At 34.5% G+C, this 17174-nt stretch overlaps 1 protein-coding gene and 1 pseudogene across 2 annotated transcripts; one reads left to right on the forward strand and one right to left on the reverse strand.

Moving 5' to 3' along the window:
• Positions 1–2128: 2128 nt before the first annotated feature.
• LOC101500113 (uncharacterized) lies at positions 2129–3868 on the forward strand (annotated as a pseudogene).
• Positions 3869–5883: 2015 nt separating this feature from the next.
• Positions 5884–11505, reverse strand: LOC101496106 (dual specificity protein phosphatase PHS1-like). 2 transcript variants are annotated; one of them, XM_012715595.3, is made up of 10 exons: positions 11329–11505; positions 11173–11246; positions 10838–11039; positions 10072–10260; positions 9811–9971; positions 8066–9305; positions 7553–7699; positions 7230–7457; positions 6605–6762; positions 5884–6350 (listed from the first exon to the last, which is right to left on the reverse strand). In XM_012715595.3, exons 2-10 carry the CDS (start codon positions 11235–11237, stop codon positions 6110–6112), a joined length of 2631 nt encoding a protein of 876 aa, XP_012571049.1. In that variant the 5' UTR covers positions 11238–11246; positions 11329–11505; the 3' UTR covers positions 5884–6109. The 2 variants fall into 2 exon arrangements, with proteins under 2 accessions (XP_012571049.1, XP_073225124.1); XM_073369023.1 differs by having other exon boundaries at positions 10072–10320; positions 10838–11246; positions 11329–11476.
• Positions 11506–17174: the final 5669 nt, after the last annotated feature.

Below are 17174 nucleotides of genomic sequence, written 5' to 3' on the forward strand. Positions count from 1 at the left end.
TGAAGAGTGTATACAAGGGAAGCAACACAAGAATAGTTTCAGCAAAGATGCAGGTCATAGGACCAAACATCATCTTGAGGTGGTGTATTCTGATGTGTGCGGACCGATGCAAGTCAGTTCGTATGGAGGTAATCGATACTTTGTCACGTTTATCGATGATTTTAGTAGGAAGCTGTGGATTTATCTCATAAAGAGGAAGGATGAGGTGTTTGAGGTGTTCAAACGATTTAAATCCATGGTTGAGCGGCAAAGCGATCACAAACTCAAAATTCTCAAAACCGATGGCGGAGACGAATTTACTTCGAGTGAATTTGGGAAGTATTGTGATGATGAGGGTATAGTGCGTGAGGTTGTACCACCCTATACGCCTCAGCAAAATGGCGTGGCCGAGAGAAAAAATCGGACAATTATGAACATGGTGCGTAGCATGTTGAAAAGGAAGAATTTGCCGAAAGTGCTTTGGGGAGAAGTTGTTGCTACAGCTACCTATTTGTTGAATAGGTGTCCTACAAAGAAGCTGGAAAAGTTGACTCCAGAAGAGGTATGGTCCGGATTCAAACCGAATTTGAGTCATTTGCACGTTTTCGGCTCGGTAGCATTTCGACATATTTCGGGACAGCTTCGAAAGAAGCTTGATGACAAGAGTGAAATGATGTTGCTTGTCGAATATCATCCTACCGGAGGCTACAAGTTGTTTGATGTGAGTAGCAAGAAGATCGTAATTAGTCGAGATGTGATCATGGATGAGATACGACAGTTTGACAGCAGAAAAACTGCCATATCAGTTCGGGAAATCGATTTATGCCACGAAAATCAATATCCTGGAGCTGCTGGAACTGTTTTTGGTGAGGTGGAAATCGATTTACCTCCAGGGGAAATCGATTTCATGCAGGAAAATTGGAATTTTCAGCCTGCTGAAGGTGCTGTACAACAACCTTTCGGAACTGAAACAGGTGAATCAAGTAGACGACCAACAAGGCAAAGAGCATTGCCTCAAAGACTCCGTGATTGTGAACTATTCCAAGATAGCGAGACCAACAATGAGGGTGATCTTATTCACTTCGCTCTAATGGCCGAATCCGAACCGGTGAATACGGAAGAGGCATTAAGCAATCCAAAGTGGATGTGTGCTATGAAGGAAGAGCTGGAATCAATTGAAAGGAACAATACGTGGATGTTGGTTGATTTACCGAAAGGTAAAAAGGCTATTGGTGTGAAATGGGTCTACAAAGTGAAAGCAAATCCGAAAGCTGAAATAATCAAGCATAAAGCTCGATTAGTTGCAATGGATTTTTGCAAAAGGAAGGGATAGATTTTGATGAGGTGTTCGCACCGGTAGCAAGACATGAAACGGTTAGTTGTTGCGATAGCTAATAACAACAGTTGGCCGTTATATCAAATGGACGTCAAATCGGCATTTTTGAATGGTCCACTTGATCAGGAGGTCTATGTTGGACAGCCACCTGGTTTTGTGATTCAAAATCAAGAGGCAATGGTCTACAAGTTAAGGAAGGCACTCTATGGTTTGAAACAAGCTCCAAGAGCTTGGAACAAACGCATAGATGGTTTTCTTATAGACATTGGTCTCAAGAAGTGCGTATCCGAACATGGTGTTTATGTGAAGTAGGATGCAAGCGAATGAGTAATCATACTTTGTCTTTATGTGGACGATTTATTGATTACAGACAGCTGTGAAAGTTACATTTCAAAGTTCAAAGAAGAGCTTATGAGGGAGTTTGAAATGACTGATCTTGGCACAATGAAATACTTCTTAGGCATAGAATTCCAAAAGACAAAGTTGAGGCTGCTCATGCATCAAAACAGATATGCAATGGAGATCTTGAAGAGGTGTGATATAGAGCATTGCAATGCTGCCACAACACCAGCCGAGGCACGTTTACAGCTGTCCAAGAGTGAAGATGAGCAAGATGTGGATCCTACTCAATACCGGAGATTGATAGGATCATTGCGTTACTTGTGCAATACGCGGCCAGATTTAGCGTTTAGTGTCGGTATTGCAAGTAGGTTCATGGAGAAGCCGAAGGTATCACACTTGGCAGCGGTTAAGATGATACTTAGATATGTGAAAGGTACTTTTGGCTGTTGAATTTTATTTCCTGCAAATGACATGGGCAAAAATTGTGAATTACTCGGATACACCGACTCCAATTGGTGCGGAGATAAGGACGATCGAAAATCAACGGCCGGTTATGTCTTTATGTTCGGAGGGGCACCAATCTCTTGGTGTTCTAAAAAGGAGCCGGTGGTTACTCTCTCTTCCTGCGAGGCGGAGTATATCGCAGCTTCGTTATGTGCATGCCAAGCTGTGTGGCTAGTGAACCTGCTGCATGAGCTGGACAACAACACGAGATGAGTTGTTTTGCTGTTGATGGACAATGTTTCAGCCATCAACCTTGCTAAGAATCCCATAGCACATGGGAGGAGCAAACATATTGAGATGAGGTTTCACTATTTGAGGGAATTAGTGAGTTCCGGACAGTTACGTTTGGGGTACTGCATAAGCGAAGAACAAGTTGCAGACTTGTTGACGAAAGGCGTTACGAATGAGGTTTTCAAGAAACTTGTGATGAAGCTAGGCATGAAGAATGTGGAGCATTTGAATTAAGGTGGTGTATTGAAAGTGATATATAATTCAAATGAGTGGCTTTAGGAAGCGTTTCGTAAAAGAGCTTATTTGGAAAAGTTGTTTTTGGAAATTTCCTGAGAGGCCACTTTTGGTTCCACATTGTACCTCATATAAATACCTTTGTGTGTATTGTTTGAAAGACTAATGTCATTTTGATACCATAGTAAAACAGAAAATACTCTCTTCCATAATCTCTCTTTTTTCTCCATCATCTTCTCAAAACACCACAATTTTTAATTATCGATTTTCACCATTACCCTCCACTCTTAATTGTGTTCCAACATTAAAGAGAGCGACTTAGTTCGCGACTCAACCCACTTCGATAACATAAATTGCGATTTTTAAATAGTTTTTTTAAACTCAAAATCCAACAATTCTCACTCCGTTAAGCCGATTCACCACAATAATAACCACTACGATTCTGGTTGATATCTTTTCGTAAAGCAGATCTCAACTCCTCTCCGTACATTTCTCCGATTCTGAAGCTATTCCGTTCACGGATCTCGATTACGACACTATCGATAACAAAAGCGATGTTGTCGTTCCCGTACGCGGTAACTTCGAGCCTTTTTCTTACAAGATCAACAACGTGCATATTCAGACAGACGTAGAAACTCCGTCAGAGTCACCATGAGTCACAGTGTAAGAGATCTGAGATTCTAAGCCTGATATTTAAATAGAAATGTTGAATATGAGTAAGCAAATTGTTTTTTGTTGTGATTGATCAGGTATCGTCGTCGTCGATGGATGTTGGAGTTGTTCCCGATGGAAACGCTGTATCGGAGATATCGAACTGTGGATATCGGCAAAGCGGTTGCGGCGGATCGAGAAGCGAGAGTGTTGAGGTATAGAGAGAAGAGGAAGAATTGAAGATTCGAGAAGACGATTCGTTATGCTTCTCGTAAAGCTCACGCGGAAACTAGGCCTAGGATTAAAGGTAGGTTTGTGAAACGCACCGATGTCGTTGATTCTGTTGCTGGATACGGCGTCGTTCCAACTTGTTGATTTCTTTTCTTTCCTCTTGTAATCTTCATTTTGTTGCTTCCTTCTCTTCTATTTGCATTTTCTTTCCAGATGTATATAACTTTTTTGTTGTTTTAATGATGCGATTTGTAAAGTTTCAAGTTATTGGAGGCGATTTTGTATGGTTTTTGGGTGAATTTTGTAATGTTATGATATGATGATGATCAGTGTATCTAAATCTGGATTATTATTCGCTTAGGACGTGTAATAATCACATAAATCAATTTTAAATAATCGCTTTTGAGTTTGTCTGATTATTTATTATTATCCGTCCTTTGTGCGTTGTGACGTGTATAGGATCACTCCTTGCGTGTCCGCCGCGGTATGTTTGAGAATACAATATAAATATAAATTATTTATATTTTTCCCAAAATTTGTTTGTTTTCTTTTATGATTATTTTTAAATCTTTTTTAAGAATACAAGATACTATTATTAATGTATTTTCCAAAATGTGTCGGTACAAAAATTCCAAGAATGTATTAAATAGCTAAACTACACTATATTTTTTGGGAACTTTACGGTATATTTGAATATTAATGTTTTGATATTTTCAAATTAAATTATTAATAAGTAAATGACATATTATTTACTTTAAAATAATATTTTTAGTTATGATTTTAATTACCAAAATAGTTTATTTAATTATTAGAGTCAATTAAATAAATAAATATTTAAAAACTTTTAATTTATCCAACTTTAATAGATACTATAGTATTATTTACATAGATAAATTAAAAAAAAAAATATTGATCAAAATATTCATAGCACTGCTACATACTTTTTTTTTTATTAATAATACTGATGAATTTGTCTATTCTTTTTTTTTAAACTTATTTACATATAACATTTAATTTATTTATTTTTTACTCCAAATCAATCTTTTATGTTTGAAACAAAAACAACATTGAGAATTGGGCTCCAAGACTAAAAGTCCATTTATTTTTTGCAACACAAGGCAACCGTATCCTTTAGCTTAAAAAACATAAAAATAAATCAATATTAATAGGATTAAATATGTGTTTAGCTTCTATAAAATTCCAACACTTTTATTTTAGTTATTATAAAATAAAAATATAATTTTTAATTTTAAAAAATTATCTAGTAAACAGTTGTAGCCCCTGTTGAAATGAAACATGTTTAATTATTTTTTAATTTTAAAATTTTTTAAATCCTTTTTTGCAAGTATTTTAGAACATTATAAAAACTTCTTCAACAAAAATTTAGAATCTTTTAAGATCGGATGAATTAAATGTAGTTTTTTTAATATAAAAAACTTAAGATAAAAGTAATGAACATATAGACATGAAAATCGAGTTTTGAGTTTATTTATTGTGGATGAACATTTTGTATTGTTGTAAATAAGCTTGAAAAAGATCTACTAAATAAATATGTTCACTTAATAGCAAAAACTAAAACCGCATATTTGATAATTTTGTAAGAACTAAAAATTATATTTTTATTTCACATAGACTAAAATTATCTCACTTTTAACCAAAATTAACTATATCAAAATCAAGTCTTGTCCCAAAGAAATAAACAGGCACTAAATCGAAATGTTATTCACAAAGATAAGAAAAACCTAACTTTTAGAGGGAGTTATGCATAGAAAGAAAAACTAGTATTCAAGGTTGACCTTTCCTAAAAATAGAAAAATCAAAACATTTTAAAATAGTAACATTTTTTTTTAAAGATAAGCAAACATTTACAAGTTAGTCAATGTGAATTAAGTAAACTGATGAGTTGAAGTTCACCAGATCGATCTTACTAATATTTTGTGAGATAGACAAATTTCACCTGCTTTCTCACCCTTACTTGAAATTTTGAGTAAATTTGCATATAAATATATACACATTAATTTTGAAATTTTTTGTTTTATTTTATCTGTATATTAATAAACTTTTGTTTATCCAAAACAAATATGTTTACAAGTACAATACAATTTACGTGAGTCCCAAGGTTATTTTAAAAATAATTGAAGTGTTCAAAATGTTTTAAAAGAATTTTTAAATTAATACTTACTTTATTTTAAAATTGAATGCGTAGGTATGATTGACAGAGGAAATGTACCTCTAACTTAGTATTCCTAGTTTATGGAATGATACGGTTGGCGTTTCTTCCCACGTAAACAACCCAACAATAGCATTCCTGATACCAAAATAAAACTTTTATCTATTTCTAAATCAGGCTTCGTTATTATATTGTAAGATACTCGTAAACACAACCCATTGTCTAGTTAATTGTGACAAAGTAAATCATACACAAACTCTCCAAAGGAATATGCTTAATTGCTTTCAATGGCTAAAATTTTGAGGCGATAAATATGGAATGGCCCAAGAGAAATATACTATTAATCTCTCATTGAATTAAATTGCCTTTGTACGGGGCTAACACTCCCACCACGGCTAATATTCAAAATGGTTAATGACTTTTGGCACTATCTACACTCCCTGATGTGATCTCTGTAGATGTAGCTTAAGGGAATTGCTCCTCAATCCAGCATTCTTGCCACATATTGGGCAAACTTTCATCGTTGGTTTCCGCCACCGCCGCCACTCCATTGAAACCTTTCCATACAGTTTTTGATCAAGTTCCTGTAAGATCTTAGCAAAGCCATCATTCGGCTGCGCTCGATGGTGAACTTTTTTCACAGCATTCCATGCTTCTATTAATGTGAACTTCCTGCATCACAAACAATTTCAGTTCCGAAAAAACTTTACTCTTAAGATAAACTTAAGATTGCTAATATCATACATACTGAAGAATACTTAGACTGTTTTGAAGCACCTAACCAACCATGTAAATAATAATAGTATAATTTGTCATTAAGATTAAACTATTTAATTATGATTGCAACATAACTTGGTTATGGAGGGCTGGCTCCACAAAACACTAGTTTCAACTTTAGGCGATATTATATTAATAGGTTTACTTACTTTCTGAGCATCAAGTAAGCTAGGACTACAGTGACACTTCTGCTTTTCCCTTCGAAGCAATGAACTAAAACACTCTGGCCTGTTCGCTCAACAGCTTCTATAAAATCACAAGCTTCGTCAAATATGCTGCTGATGTTAACATCCTCATTGTCGCACACCTGTTCATACAGGAGAGTGAAAACAAATATGAAGATTTGTTCCTAGCTCAAGAGTAAATTTGATATCTTAAGTCAACAGAAAATATTATTGTTGATGTGTACAATAACAAGCATAAGGGCCTGTTTGTTTAAGCTTTTGACAAAAGTGATTTAGTGTTCTGAGTAGTGACTTTTCGTCGAACTTCATCGAAAACCAAAAATTCAGTGAGAGCCATTTATATCAAGGCTAATATACATATTACAGTGGAGATGTTATCACAAGCATTAGGAATCAACTGTTTCTCCCACAAAAATATTTGCCATAATTGCCAATAAAAAACTAGATTAGTCCTATATGAAAATGCATGAATAAATAATATAAACAAGGTTTAGACAAGAAGGAAGACAACTGATTCTTACGCAAAAACCTCGACAAATAAATCAGTAGAACTATCGGGGATAATGAATAGACAAATGAGATGACTTACAGAGAAATTTTTGTAAATGAATAGATCAGGAAATTGAGAATCTGATTGTCCAATTTCATTAGTACATAAACACAAAATATGAGTGATTCCCAAGTGTTGCATTGTGTATACAGATCTTGCGGATAGTGTTCCACCGATGTACAGGCTATTTGTAATGGCGGATGGTCTCTCTGTATTTGCAGCCTCAGATATCAATGCAATCCTCTCAAGGATATGCTCAAGTCTGACCTGAAAGTTAATGGAGTAAATACTTTCTATGAATATGTATTCCCTATGAATGAGTTGACTTTAATAATGCTACATAACATTTTAAACTCAAATACCTTCAATTCATATGCATCAACAGCTGTGTTGCTGTCACTACCCTCAAAAAATCCTGAATTGAAATTGTTTTCCTGGCATAACTTGATAATATCATTTTTAAGCATTTCATTCCAATGCTCCAATTCTTTATAAGATTCTGCATCAACCTGGAAAGTATGATAAAGTATAAGACCAAAGAGAAAGAAAAATAATAGAATGCAAGATAGAAACAATGTTGTTTTTGCATGATAAAGACACCACATCAATTAAACAATAAAAAAATCAGAAAAATATCCCAAGATTTCATGCTCTCACTCAGAAAAGCAACAACCAACAAGAGCGCATCCAAACCATTGTCAAAAATAGTTAATTTTGTTGACATAAATGTGCAATAAGTCATTTTATTTTGCACAACAAGCATATGAATCAACAACAAAAATGCGAACAATGCAGTTAAACAATAACTAGGATAAATGCATCAGCAGAACCAAGGCCATGTACTAGTAAACAAACAATGCTACTTAGAGACCAACCTTGGCAAATTTATGAAAATCGTGAAGCTTAGCTGTAAAGCAGGAACCGTGAAGTAGCTCCACGCTTCCTTTAGAGGATTTACCATGCCAACCTTCTCTTGACATAGGAGAAGCAGAGTCACAAAAATCTCTATTGCCTGAAGATGGTGATGCCCTTGGAGCAGATCTCTGTGAATCTGTATCGCTAAAATCTCGATGGATATCAATGGAAAGCCTATCCTTACTTGTTGGAGAGGGACAACTACCAGTGGTAGGTGAAGGTGAGTTAGAAATTACCGAATCTTCTTTTTCGGACTCCCCCAATGATATTTTGCAACTACCAGTGGTAGGTGAAGGTGAGTTAGAAATTACCGAATCTTCTTTTTCAGACTCCCCCAATGATATTTTGCTTATAGTATTATTAAACGATCGTAACAAGTTATCAAGTTTTTGGTGAAGTGTATGCAGGAATGTATGAAATCCTTGCAGATCCCTGAGAGCAGCACGGAAACCACTGCGGAACTCGTGAACTATTAATGTTACATCACTTCCTTGTACATCAACTGTTATATTTATGTCTTCTAAGGGAGGACTTCCTAATTTCCCTCCAGTTATATCATATAACAAGTTAGAGGAAAAATCAGAGCTATTTAGGAGTAACTCGACCAACTTAGGATAATTGACCTGATCATCTGCCCGTTTTCCAGCAGGGGGTCGCCGAGGAACAACAGAGTCAATAGCCACAATGTTGGAGCCAATAAACATTGATTCTCTAGATGTTTGACTTTGAAGGCTCATGTCATCGGATGATTCTCTCATCTGTGAAAGATGAGAGCCTTGTGATACCATACCATGATTATGAGAGCTCAATATGCTATTTACTGAAGTTGACCTTCTTTCTTTTAGAAGAGTTCTAGTCATCCCAGGTCTATGTCGGTTCATTAAAAGATCAAAGGCTTCTCCTATTGTATCTAAATGTGAAGAGATTGCCTTTTCAGCCAATAACAAATTGGCAGGGTGGGAAGAGATTGCCTTTTCAGCCAATAACAAATTGGCAGGGTGGGAAGAGATTGCCTTTTCAGCCAATAACAAATTGGCAGGGTTCCCACGCCATCTAAGTTGATGGCACGGAAGCCTATCTTCATTTCTGATAACAAGATCTAGCATCATTACCCTGCCAAGGCCTTCTGATATTCTTTCGGCAGAATCTTGTGATTCAAATGCGCTAGAGCTTTCAAGCAAAGGTGAACCATGTACATAACTACAAAAGATTGTGAATCATTAGAATAAATATCAAAAGTTATCTTGCAAGAGAATAATTCACAGCAAAATACACCACATTAATTGCTTTCATTGTTTTTATGAGAAATAGTGATACTAAATACGATCTAGTTACTCAAAATAAATAACAATGCCAAAACAAACAAAAAACCCTAGTTCAAACTAACCCAACTTACAATATCACAATTCACACATGGAGAAGAGCACAAAAAATTTAGTTATTTTTTGGTTATTGCCAAAAACTGTGACTGTTATACTGAATTTTTTTATGAAAATCGTATTTCTTGAATCATTGCAGTAACAAATATATAGGATGATATTTTTGCACATCACATTCGAAACTATCAGGTCATGCCCTTAGCATGAAAAGTGGAGCATGACTATTTTCAGAAATAAAAGAAAATCCTCAAGAGGTGAAAAAAGTAACAAGGCAATCGAAGCAATGTTGAAAACCATATCATATGAAAACTAGATTTCAATTGTACCTCATAAACAAGAGACATTGACTAAGCTCGAGTGCTTCCAAAAGTTCAGAACATGTCGTTACACCAATTATATCATTCTCACAACTTGCTACGTCCTTTGCTTTTTCTGCAGCATTCTTTATTTGGAGCCATTCTAAATTGGTATTGTGAATGACTCTAGCCTGTATCTTACAAATGTAAGTAAAAAATGAATTTGATAAAATACAAATTAAGTTGCAGATGTTATGGTTGGGTTAAGTAAGAAGGGACACAACACACAACCTGTGGAGTTTGGACTCCCAACCACTTGGCGAATTCATATCCAAGGCGTTCAGACTGTGTTGCCATTCTTGATGAAGATATCTTTAAGACAGCTGCTGCTTCCTTTGGAGAAGCATCATTAGTGCCGAGGACATTGAAAAGGACATTGAAAAAGGCAAAGAACACAACCCCTCCAGAATTTACTGTCATCTATGTGGACACAAATGAAATAAATGAGGCAGTAGCCAATAAAATAAACAATATGCACATCTGCACCACAAAAGGAAAATAAAACACAATTACTATAACAACAAAAAATTGATTAAAAAAATTAACCAATCTACATTGGAAATATAATTGATTTGACACCTAGAAAGACTGAATTAACGTATGCTGAATTGCTGATACATGACGGAAGCCCTAAGCAAAAGCAAAAATAAAAACGACTTAACCTAAACCAGAAAATAAAATCATAGTTCTTTGTAGACATCAATAAACTAATATGGGCCCGTTTACTTTGTTTTCCTTTTCACTTTAACTAATTAAAGTCGATCCAATATTTTCCTCTCTACTTTCTTTTACAATTTTTTAAAACAAATCTAGCATTTTATAGAAACTTTAAAAATGTCAAAACATCGTTTCAAAATATCTTCCTAACTTTTCTTCTAAAAAGACAATCTTCCTAACGTTTCTTCCTCTTCTTTTTAACACAATTGTTCACTACAAGTGTCTTTCATCTTCTTGATAATTTAAAACAGTATATTATGATTATAGGAAAACAGGCAACCTCAAGAGCTTTATTAATTTCATCATCAGAAAGTTCATTGCTGCTGGTGTGTTCGATATGGTGAAGTGAAGAGAGCATGTCCCAAGAAAAGGAGCTTGAATCAGTGTCCAACATTTCAGCTTTACCAAGCCTATCCCACAAACTAAGTTTTGTTTGATCAACAAGCTTATCAATTTGTGCATCCTCTGCAAAATTTCCATCACTGGGCACGACTTAAATGAGTTACCAATCACACCAGAAAGCATATTGAAAATTAGGGTTTTCATTTAAAAGAAAAAAATTGAGCGAGGGAAGAAGATAAGAAATTAGAGTAAAATTGGAAAGATGGAAGAAACCAAGAAGACGTGATAGAAGAAGAGCGAGGAAATCCAGAGGAGCGATTTGTGATATCTCCCAACATATACCAAACCTGCATTCATTGCATTTTATTTTTATTAAAAAAGTTTGAAACATTTTCAATTGCAGAATGAATTGAAATAGAAAAAGAGTACCCGAGAAGAAACAGTGAGAGGCGATAATCCTTGAGACTTGAGACTCTTGTTTTGGTTTTGATCTTGTAAAGAGTTAGTGAATGGTGGTGAAGTAAAAGGGTTTGCTCTTTTGCCAGTTAGTAACCTTAGAAACAGTTTTGCATTGTTATTTACTGTCACTCGGGTTGTAGACTTTAGAAAAATTATTATAAAGTTTAGCTAATTTTAGGAAACCATAAAAATCCTTTTTAAATTTATTGTAAGCACAAAATAATATTTTTAATAAAAACTACATTTTTCTAGAGATTCATATTAGCATTAGAGTTGTGTATTTATCTAAAAAAATCTCAATAAACAACTCTCAAGAAATGGGTATTCTTTGTTGAGACAAACTCTATATTTAAAGTTTTGATGAAAATAAACAAAGGTTAATTAAGAAAGTTAATTTTGATTCTAAAATGTTATGTTAATTTAACATGTATTTTTGAGTAAATTTAATTAAGAACAGAATCAAGCAAAGGAAAGAAAATAACAACAAGAACATTAAAACAGATAAAGATCTCCAGCTTCAAAAGAGTTCATCACAGCATATTGGTCAAATCTTTTCTATCCCTGTGACAAAGAGTCCGCTCTGGAAATCATTCATATCTAATCAGTACATGGCAAGGAACAAGTAGAAATCATCCAGACTCAAAAAGGTTATTTGATCACAAAGATCAAAGGACTCAAAGACAGACAAAAATCATGACGGTCTGCATACTCCAAAATTCAAATGTCAAGAAAGTTTGATCAATCTGGGCATATGACAAGACAATAACAATGGAAATCCAGAACGTTTAAAACGGGAACTCCAGAATGATTATTGAAGCACAAGAAAGTTCAAACTGATAAACCAAGAACGTTAATCATTCTCCGTTTTTCTGCACAGAGACATCAACTCTGTTTCTCTCTGTTTTGATCTGCAATTCTTCTCCAACCTTCTCTAGCTACACTCAAGACTCAAGACAGATAATGTACCATCCAAGATCAATGAAGAAACGTCAAAGAAAGGACATAAATGCTTTAAATGCTAAACCATTAAAAGTCAAAAAGTTATTTCAAAGAAGTATTATTTTTATTCTAAAATAATATTTCAATCAAAAAAGCAAAGTCTCTCCAACAACTCTTATACCTTCATTCAAGTACATCTACAGCCTATAAATAGAAGGCCATTATCCCGATTCTTGGTAAGAAATTCAAGTGCTAAATAATCAACAATATACAATCACACTTAAGCTTGAAATTCTGCAAAACAAAGGCAACATCATTTTCTACAATTCGCGAAACAGCCACTGCTGCACATTCACATATCAGCTGCGAAATTGTCATTAGATACTCTATAAAGAATCTATTCTCAAACAAGAGTTGAGCAATATCAGATTCTGTCAAATTCAATCATTTGTAAAAACTCAAACTATAAGAGTTTCTTTATAGTTTGTTTAAGATTGCTTCCTATCAAGGTTAGATAGGTGTTGTAATTGCTTTCTGGGTGGAAAGTAATTAAGGTGGAAATAGATCAAGGTTGATCTATTCTAGGTGTTGTAAGATTAAGAAGGCTCTTCGTTTTAAACACTTAGTGGAAAATCTCGCAGTGTGAGGACTGGACGTAACCCACGTTGGGTGAACCAGGATAAATCTTTGTGTGGTATTCTCTTTCCTATCTCTTTCTTTATTATACTGCATTGATCAATTAAGATAAAATAGAAACTGATTTTCTGCTAATCTAAGAACGTTCTCTGTTTTATAACATAAACCAAGAATGTTCTCCGTTTTCTGTTTTCATAACCAAGATCATTCTTGAGTTATTTTCTTAAGTTTTAACACGAATTTTTAAAAGGCACATTTACAATTCAAACCCCCTTTTCTTGTAAATCGATATTTTTACTTCAATTGGCATCAGAGCTCGGTCTCTAAAAAGTTCAAAAACACCTAACAAGTGTTAGAGAAAAGATCTAGAAGAATGTCGAAAGCAAAATACATTGTTGAAGGAGGATCCTCAAACCGACCTCCATTCTTTGATGGATCAGACTATTACTTTTGGAAAAACAAAATGCAGCTATTCTTAAAATCTCAAGACATAGGAATGTGGCGCATCATCTCAAACAAGAGTTGAGCAATATCAGATTCTGTCAAATTCAATCATTTGTAAAAACTCAAACTATAAGAGTTTCTTTATAGTTTGTTTAAGATTGCTTCCTATCAAGGTTAGATAGGTGTTGTGATTGCTTTCTGGGTGGAAAGTAATTAAGAAAGAAATAGATCAAGGTTGATTTATTCTAGGTGTTGTAAGATTAAGAAGGTTCTTCATTTTAAACACTTAGTGGAAAATCTCACAGTGTGAGGACTGGACGTAACCCACGTTGGGTGAACCAGGATAAATCTTTGTGTGGTATTCTCTTTCCTTTCTCCTTCTTTATTATACTGCATTAATCATTTAAGATAAAATAGAAACTGATTTTCTGCTAATTTAAGAACGTTCTCTGTTTTATAACATAAACCAAGAACGTTCTCCGTTTTCTGTTTCATAACCAAGATCATTCTTGAGTTATTTTCTTAAGTTTTAACAGTAATTTTTAAAAGGCATATTTACAATTCAAACCCCCTTTCTTGTAAATCGACATTGTTACTTCAATTGGTATCAGAGCTCGGTCTCTAAAAAGTTCAAAAACACCTAACAAGTGTTAGAGAAAAGATCTAGAAGAATGTCGAAAGCAAAATACATTGTTGAAGGAGGATCCTCAAATCGACCTCCATTGTTTGATGGATCAGACTATTATTTTTGGAAAAACAAAATGCAGTTGTTCTTAAAATCTCAAGACACAGGAATGTGGCGCATCATTACAGATGGAGATTTCACACCAAGGGTTGATCAAGATGACTCGAATTCTGCCTTAAAAAAGGAAGCAGATTGGACAGCAGAAGATAAAGCTAAGGTACTTCTTAAACTCTAAGCTCAATTATTCTTATCATGTGCTTTAAGCAGGGAAGAAAGTGAAAGGGTAGATGAATGCACAACTGCAAAAGAAGTTTGGGATACATTACAAACTCACCATGAAGGAACAAGTCATGTCAAAGAAACAAGGATAGACATTGGTATAAGGAAATTTGAATTGTTCGAAATGCAAGAAGGAGACACCATTGATGAAATGTACTCAAGATTCACCACAATAGTAAATGAAATGCGTTCTCTTGGCAAAGCTTATACTGTGCAAGAAAGAGTAAGAAAAATCATGAGGTGCCTTCCAATCATTTGGAGACCAATGGTGACAGCTATAAGCCAAGCCAAGAACCTTGAATCACTGCCTCTGGAAGAACTAATTGGAACTCTAAGAGCTCATGAGGTAGTGTTGCAAGAAGACAAACCAGTCAAGAAAGGAAAGGCAATAGCACTGAAAGTTTCTCAAGATAAAATCACAGTACCAGTTGAAGAAGAATCAAAAGAAAATGAACAAGGAGATGCTGATGAAATTGCGCTTCTCACTAGAAGAATACAAAGAATGATGAGAAGAAGAGATCAAATCAAAAAGGGATTTCAAAACAAAAATCCTAAAACAGAGATTGACAAGAGCCAAGTCACATATTTTGGATGCAACAAATTGGGACATTACAAAGCAGAATGTCCATCAAACAAAAATCCACCAAAACGATTTCCCTTCAAAAAGAAATCAATGATGACAACATGGGATGATTCAGAGGAATCAGAAACTGAGGAAGAAGAAGAAGAAGCCAACAACAGAAGAAGAGGAAGAAGAAGCCAACATATGCTTGATGGCAAAAACAGAGGAAGATGAGGTAATGAATTCTGAACCATGTCATTTATGTCAACAAATGGGAAATGAATTTGATAACTTGTTAAATGACTCAAATCTTCTTATTCAAAAATGTAGTTCTCTGAAAGAACAGTTTTATAAAGAGAAAGAAGAGAAGGAAAGAAATCAAACTGAAAATAATTTGTTAAAAAAGATGATTCAAGAATTGAAAGAAACAAGAGTTTTTGAAAGTGAAGAATGTCAAGAACATTCTGCGCTACAAACGGAGAACGTTCAACTCAAAAATGAAAATGAACTTCTCAAAACTGATTTACTGAACTTCATTAAAGCCACTGAAACTTTTCATAACATCATGGGATCTCAAATAGGAATTTTTGATAAAGCTGGTCTTGGTTTCAATCAAACCCAAAAAACCAAACTCTATGAAAACTTCTTTGTCCCAGAAAGAAAGGAAGAAAAATGCAAGACTAGATGCTCATATTGTAAAAAACTACGACATCTGGAATTTGCTTGCTACTTTAGAAAAAGGGATGAAAAAATTGAAAGAAATAAGTTTTTTAAACAGGAGAATCATCTTGTCAAAACTGTGTCTAAGAAACAGCAAAATGGAGAACGTTCTCCAGTTTGTCTCCCAAACGGAGAAAGTTCAAAATTACAAGTTGAACGTTTCAAAAACTCTTTTAAACCAAAGTTCAAATCCTCTAAATCCTATGTTGTTAAACCCATTTCAAAATCAACAACTAACAACACATCTGTTTCTTAAAAGAGAATGATATACCACTTAAAAACTAACTCTCAAAGACCAAAAACAAAGTGGGTACCTAAGACTGAAATGATATCACATGCAGGTTGGTTTTCAAAATACAAAGAGAAAGCCTTGGTTCTTGGACAGTGGTTGTTCAAGGCACATGACAGGAGATAGAAATTGTTTCATAACCTTCATCAAGAAGGATGGTGGTTCGGTCACATTTGGAAATGATGATCAAGCTCAAATTAAGGGTAATGGAACCATTGGTAAGACAAACTCTGCTCAAATAAATGATGTTCAATACGTGGAAGGATTGAAACACAATCTATTAAGCATAAGTCAGTTATGCGACAATGGATGCGAAGTCACTTTCAAGCCAAAGGTATGTGAAATCAAGATGGCCAGAACTGGAAAAATTATGTTCTCTGGTAAGCGAAGAAAGCTAAAACTGGAAAAATTTTGTTTTCTGGAAACCGAAAGAAAAATTTATATGTTTTATATCTTGAAGAATTACCTGATGAATCATGCTTTATATCAATCAATAAAGATAAATGGATCTGGCATAAAAGGGCTGGACATATCAGCATGAAAACGATTTCAAAAATCTCCAAACTTGACCTTGTTAGAGGCTTACCAAAACTTAATTTTGAGAAAGATAAAATCTGTGAAGCTTGTGCAAAAGGTAAGCAAGTCAAGAGCAGCTTTCATACAAAAGATTTTGTAACAACAAAAAGAACTCTTGAACTACTTCACATAGATTTATTCGGGCCTGTCAAAACAACAAGTCTAGGAGGAATGAAATATGGTTTTGTTATTGTTGACGATTTCTCAAGATTTACATGGGTTCTGTTTTTAAAACAAAAAGATGATGCATTTGAATCATTCAAAACATTTTATAAAAAGGTGTAGAATGAAAAGGAGTCCAGCATCATCTCTGTAAGGAGTGATCATGGAAGAGAATTCATAAATGCCTCATTCAAAAGCTTTTTTGATGAACTTGGTATATCTCACAATCTTTCATGTGCAAGAACTCCACAACAAAATGGAGTTGTTGAAAGAAAAAATAGAACACTACAAGAAAGGGCAAGAACTATTTTAGAAGAATCAAATGTTGAAAGGTATTTTTGGGCAGAAGCCATAAACACTTCTTGCTATATCTTGAACCGTGTATCTATAAGAAAAATCATCAACAAAACTCCATACGAAATCTGGAAAAACAGAAAACCAAACATCTCTTACTTTCATATTTTTGGCTGTTACTGTTACATTCTAAACAACAAAGATCTTATTGGAAAATTTGATGCAAAATC

This window comes from Cicer arietinum, chromosome 5, assembly GCF_000331145.2.
Source record: "Cicer arietinum cultivar CDC Frontier isolate Library 1 chromosome 5, Cicar.CDCFrontier_v2.0, whole genome shotgun sequence".
NCBI classification, from domain to species: Eukaryota; Viridiplantae; Streptophyta; class Magnoliopsida; order Fabales; family Fabaceae; genus Cicer; species Cicer arietinum.

Excerpts from the sequence above, each read along its gene's own strand:
- LOC101496106 (XM_012715595.3), bottom strand. The coding sequence starts at position 11,237 with ATGTTGGGAGATATCACAAATCGCTCCTCTGGATTTCCTCGCTCTTCT. Across the intron at positions 9,972-10,071 it reads TGGGAGTCCAAACTCCACAG|GCTAGAGTCATTCACAATAC; the intron begins GTTGTGTGTTGT and ends TGTAAGATACAG. Across the intron at positions 6,763-7,229 it reads TCATTTACAAAAATTTCTCT|GTGTGCGACAATGAGGATGT; the intron begins GTAAGTCATCTC and ends CTGTATGAACAG.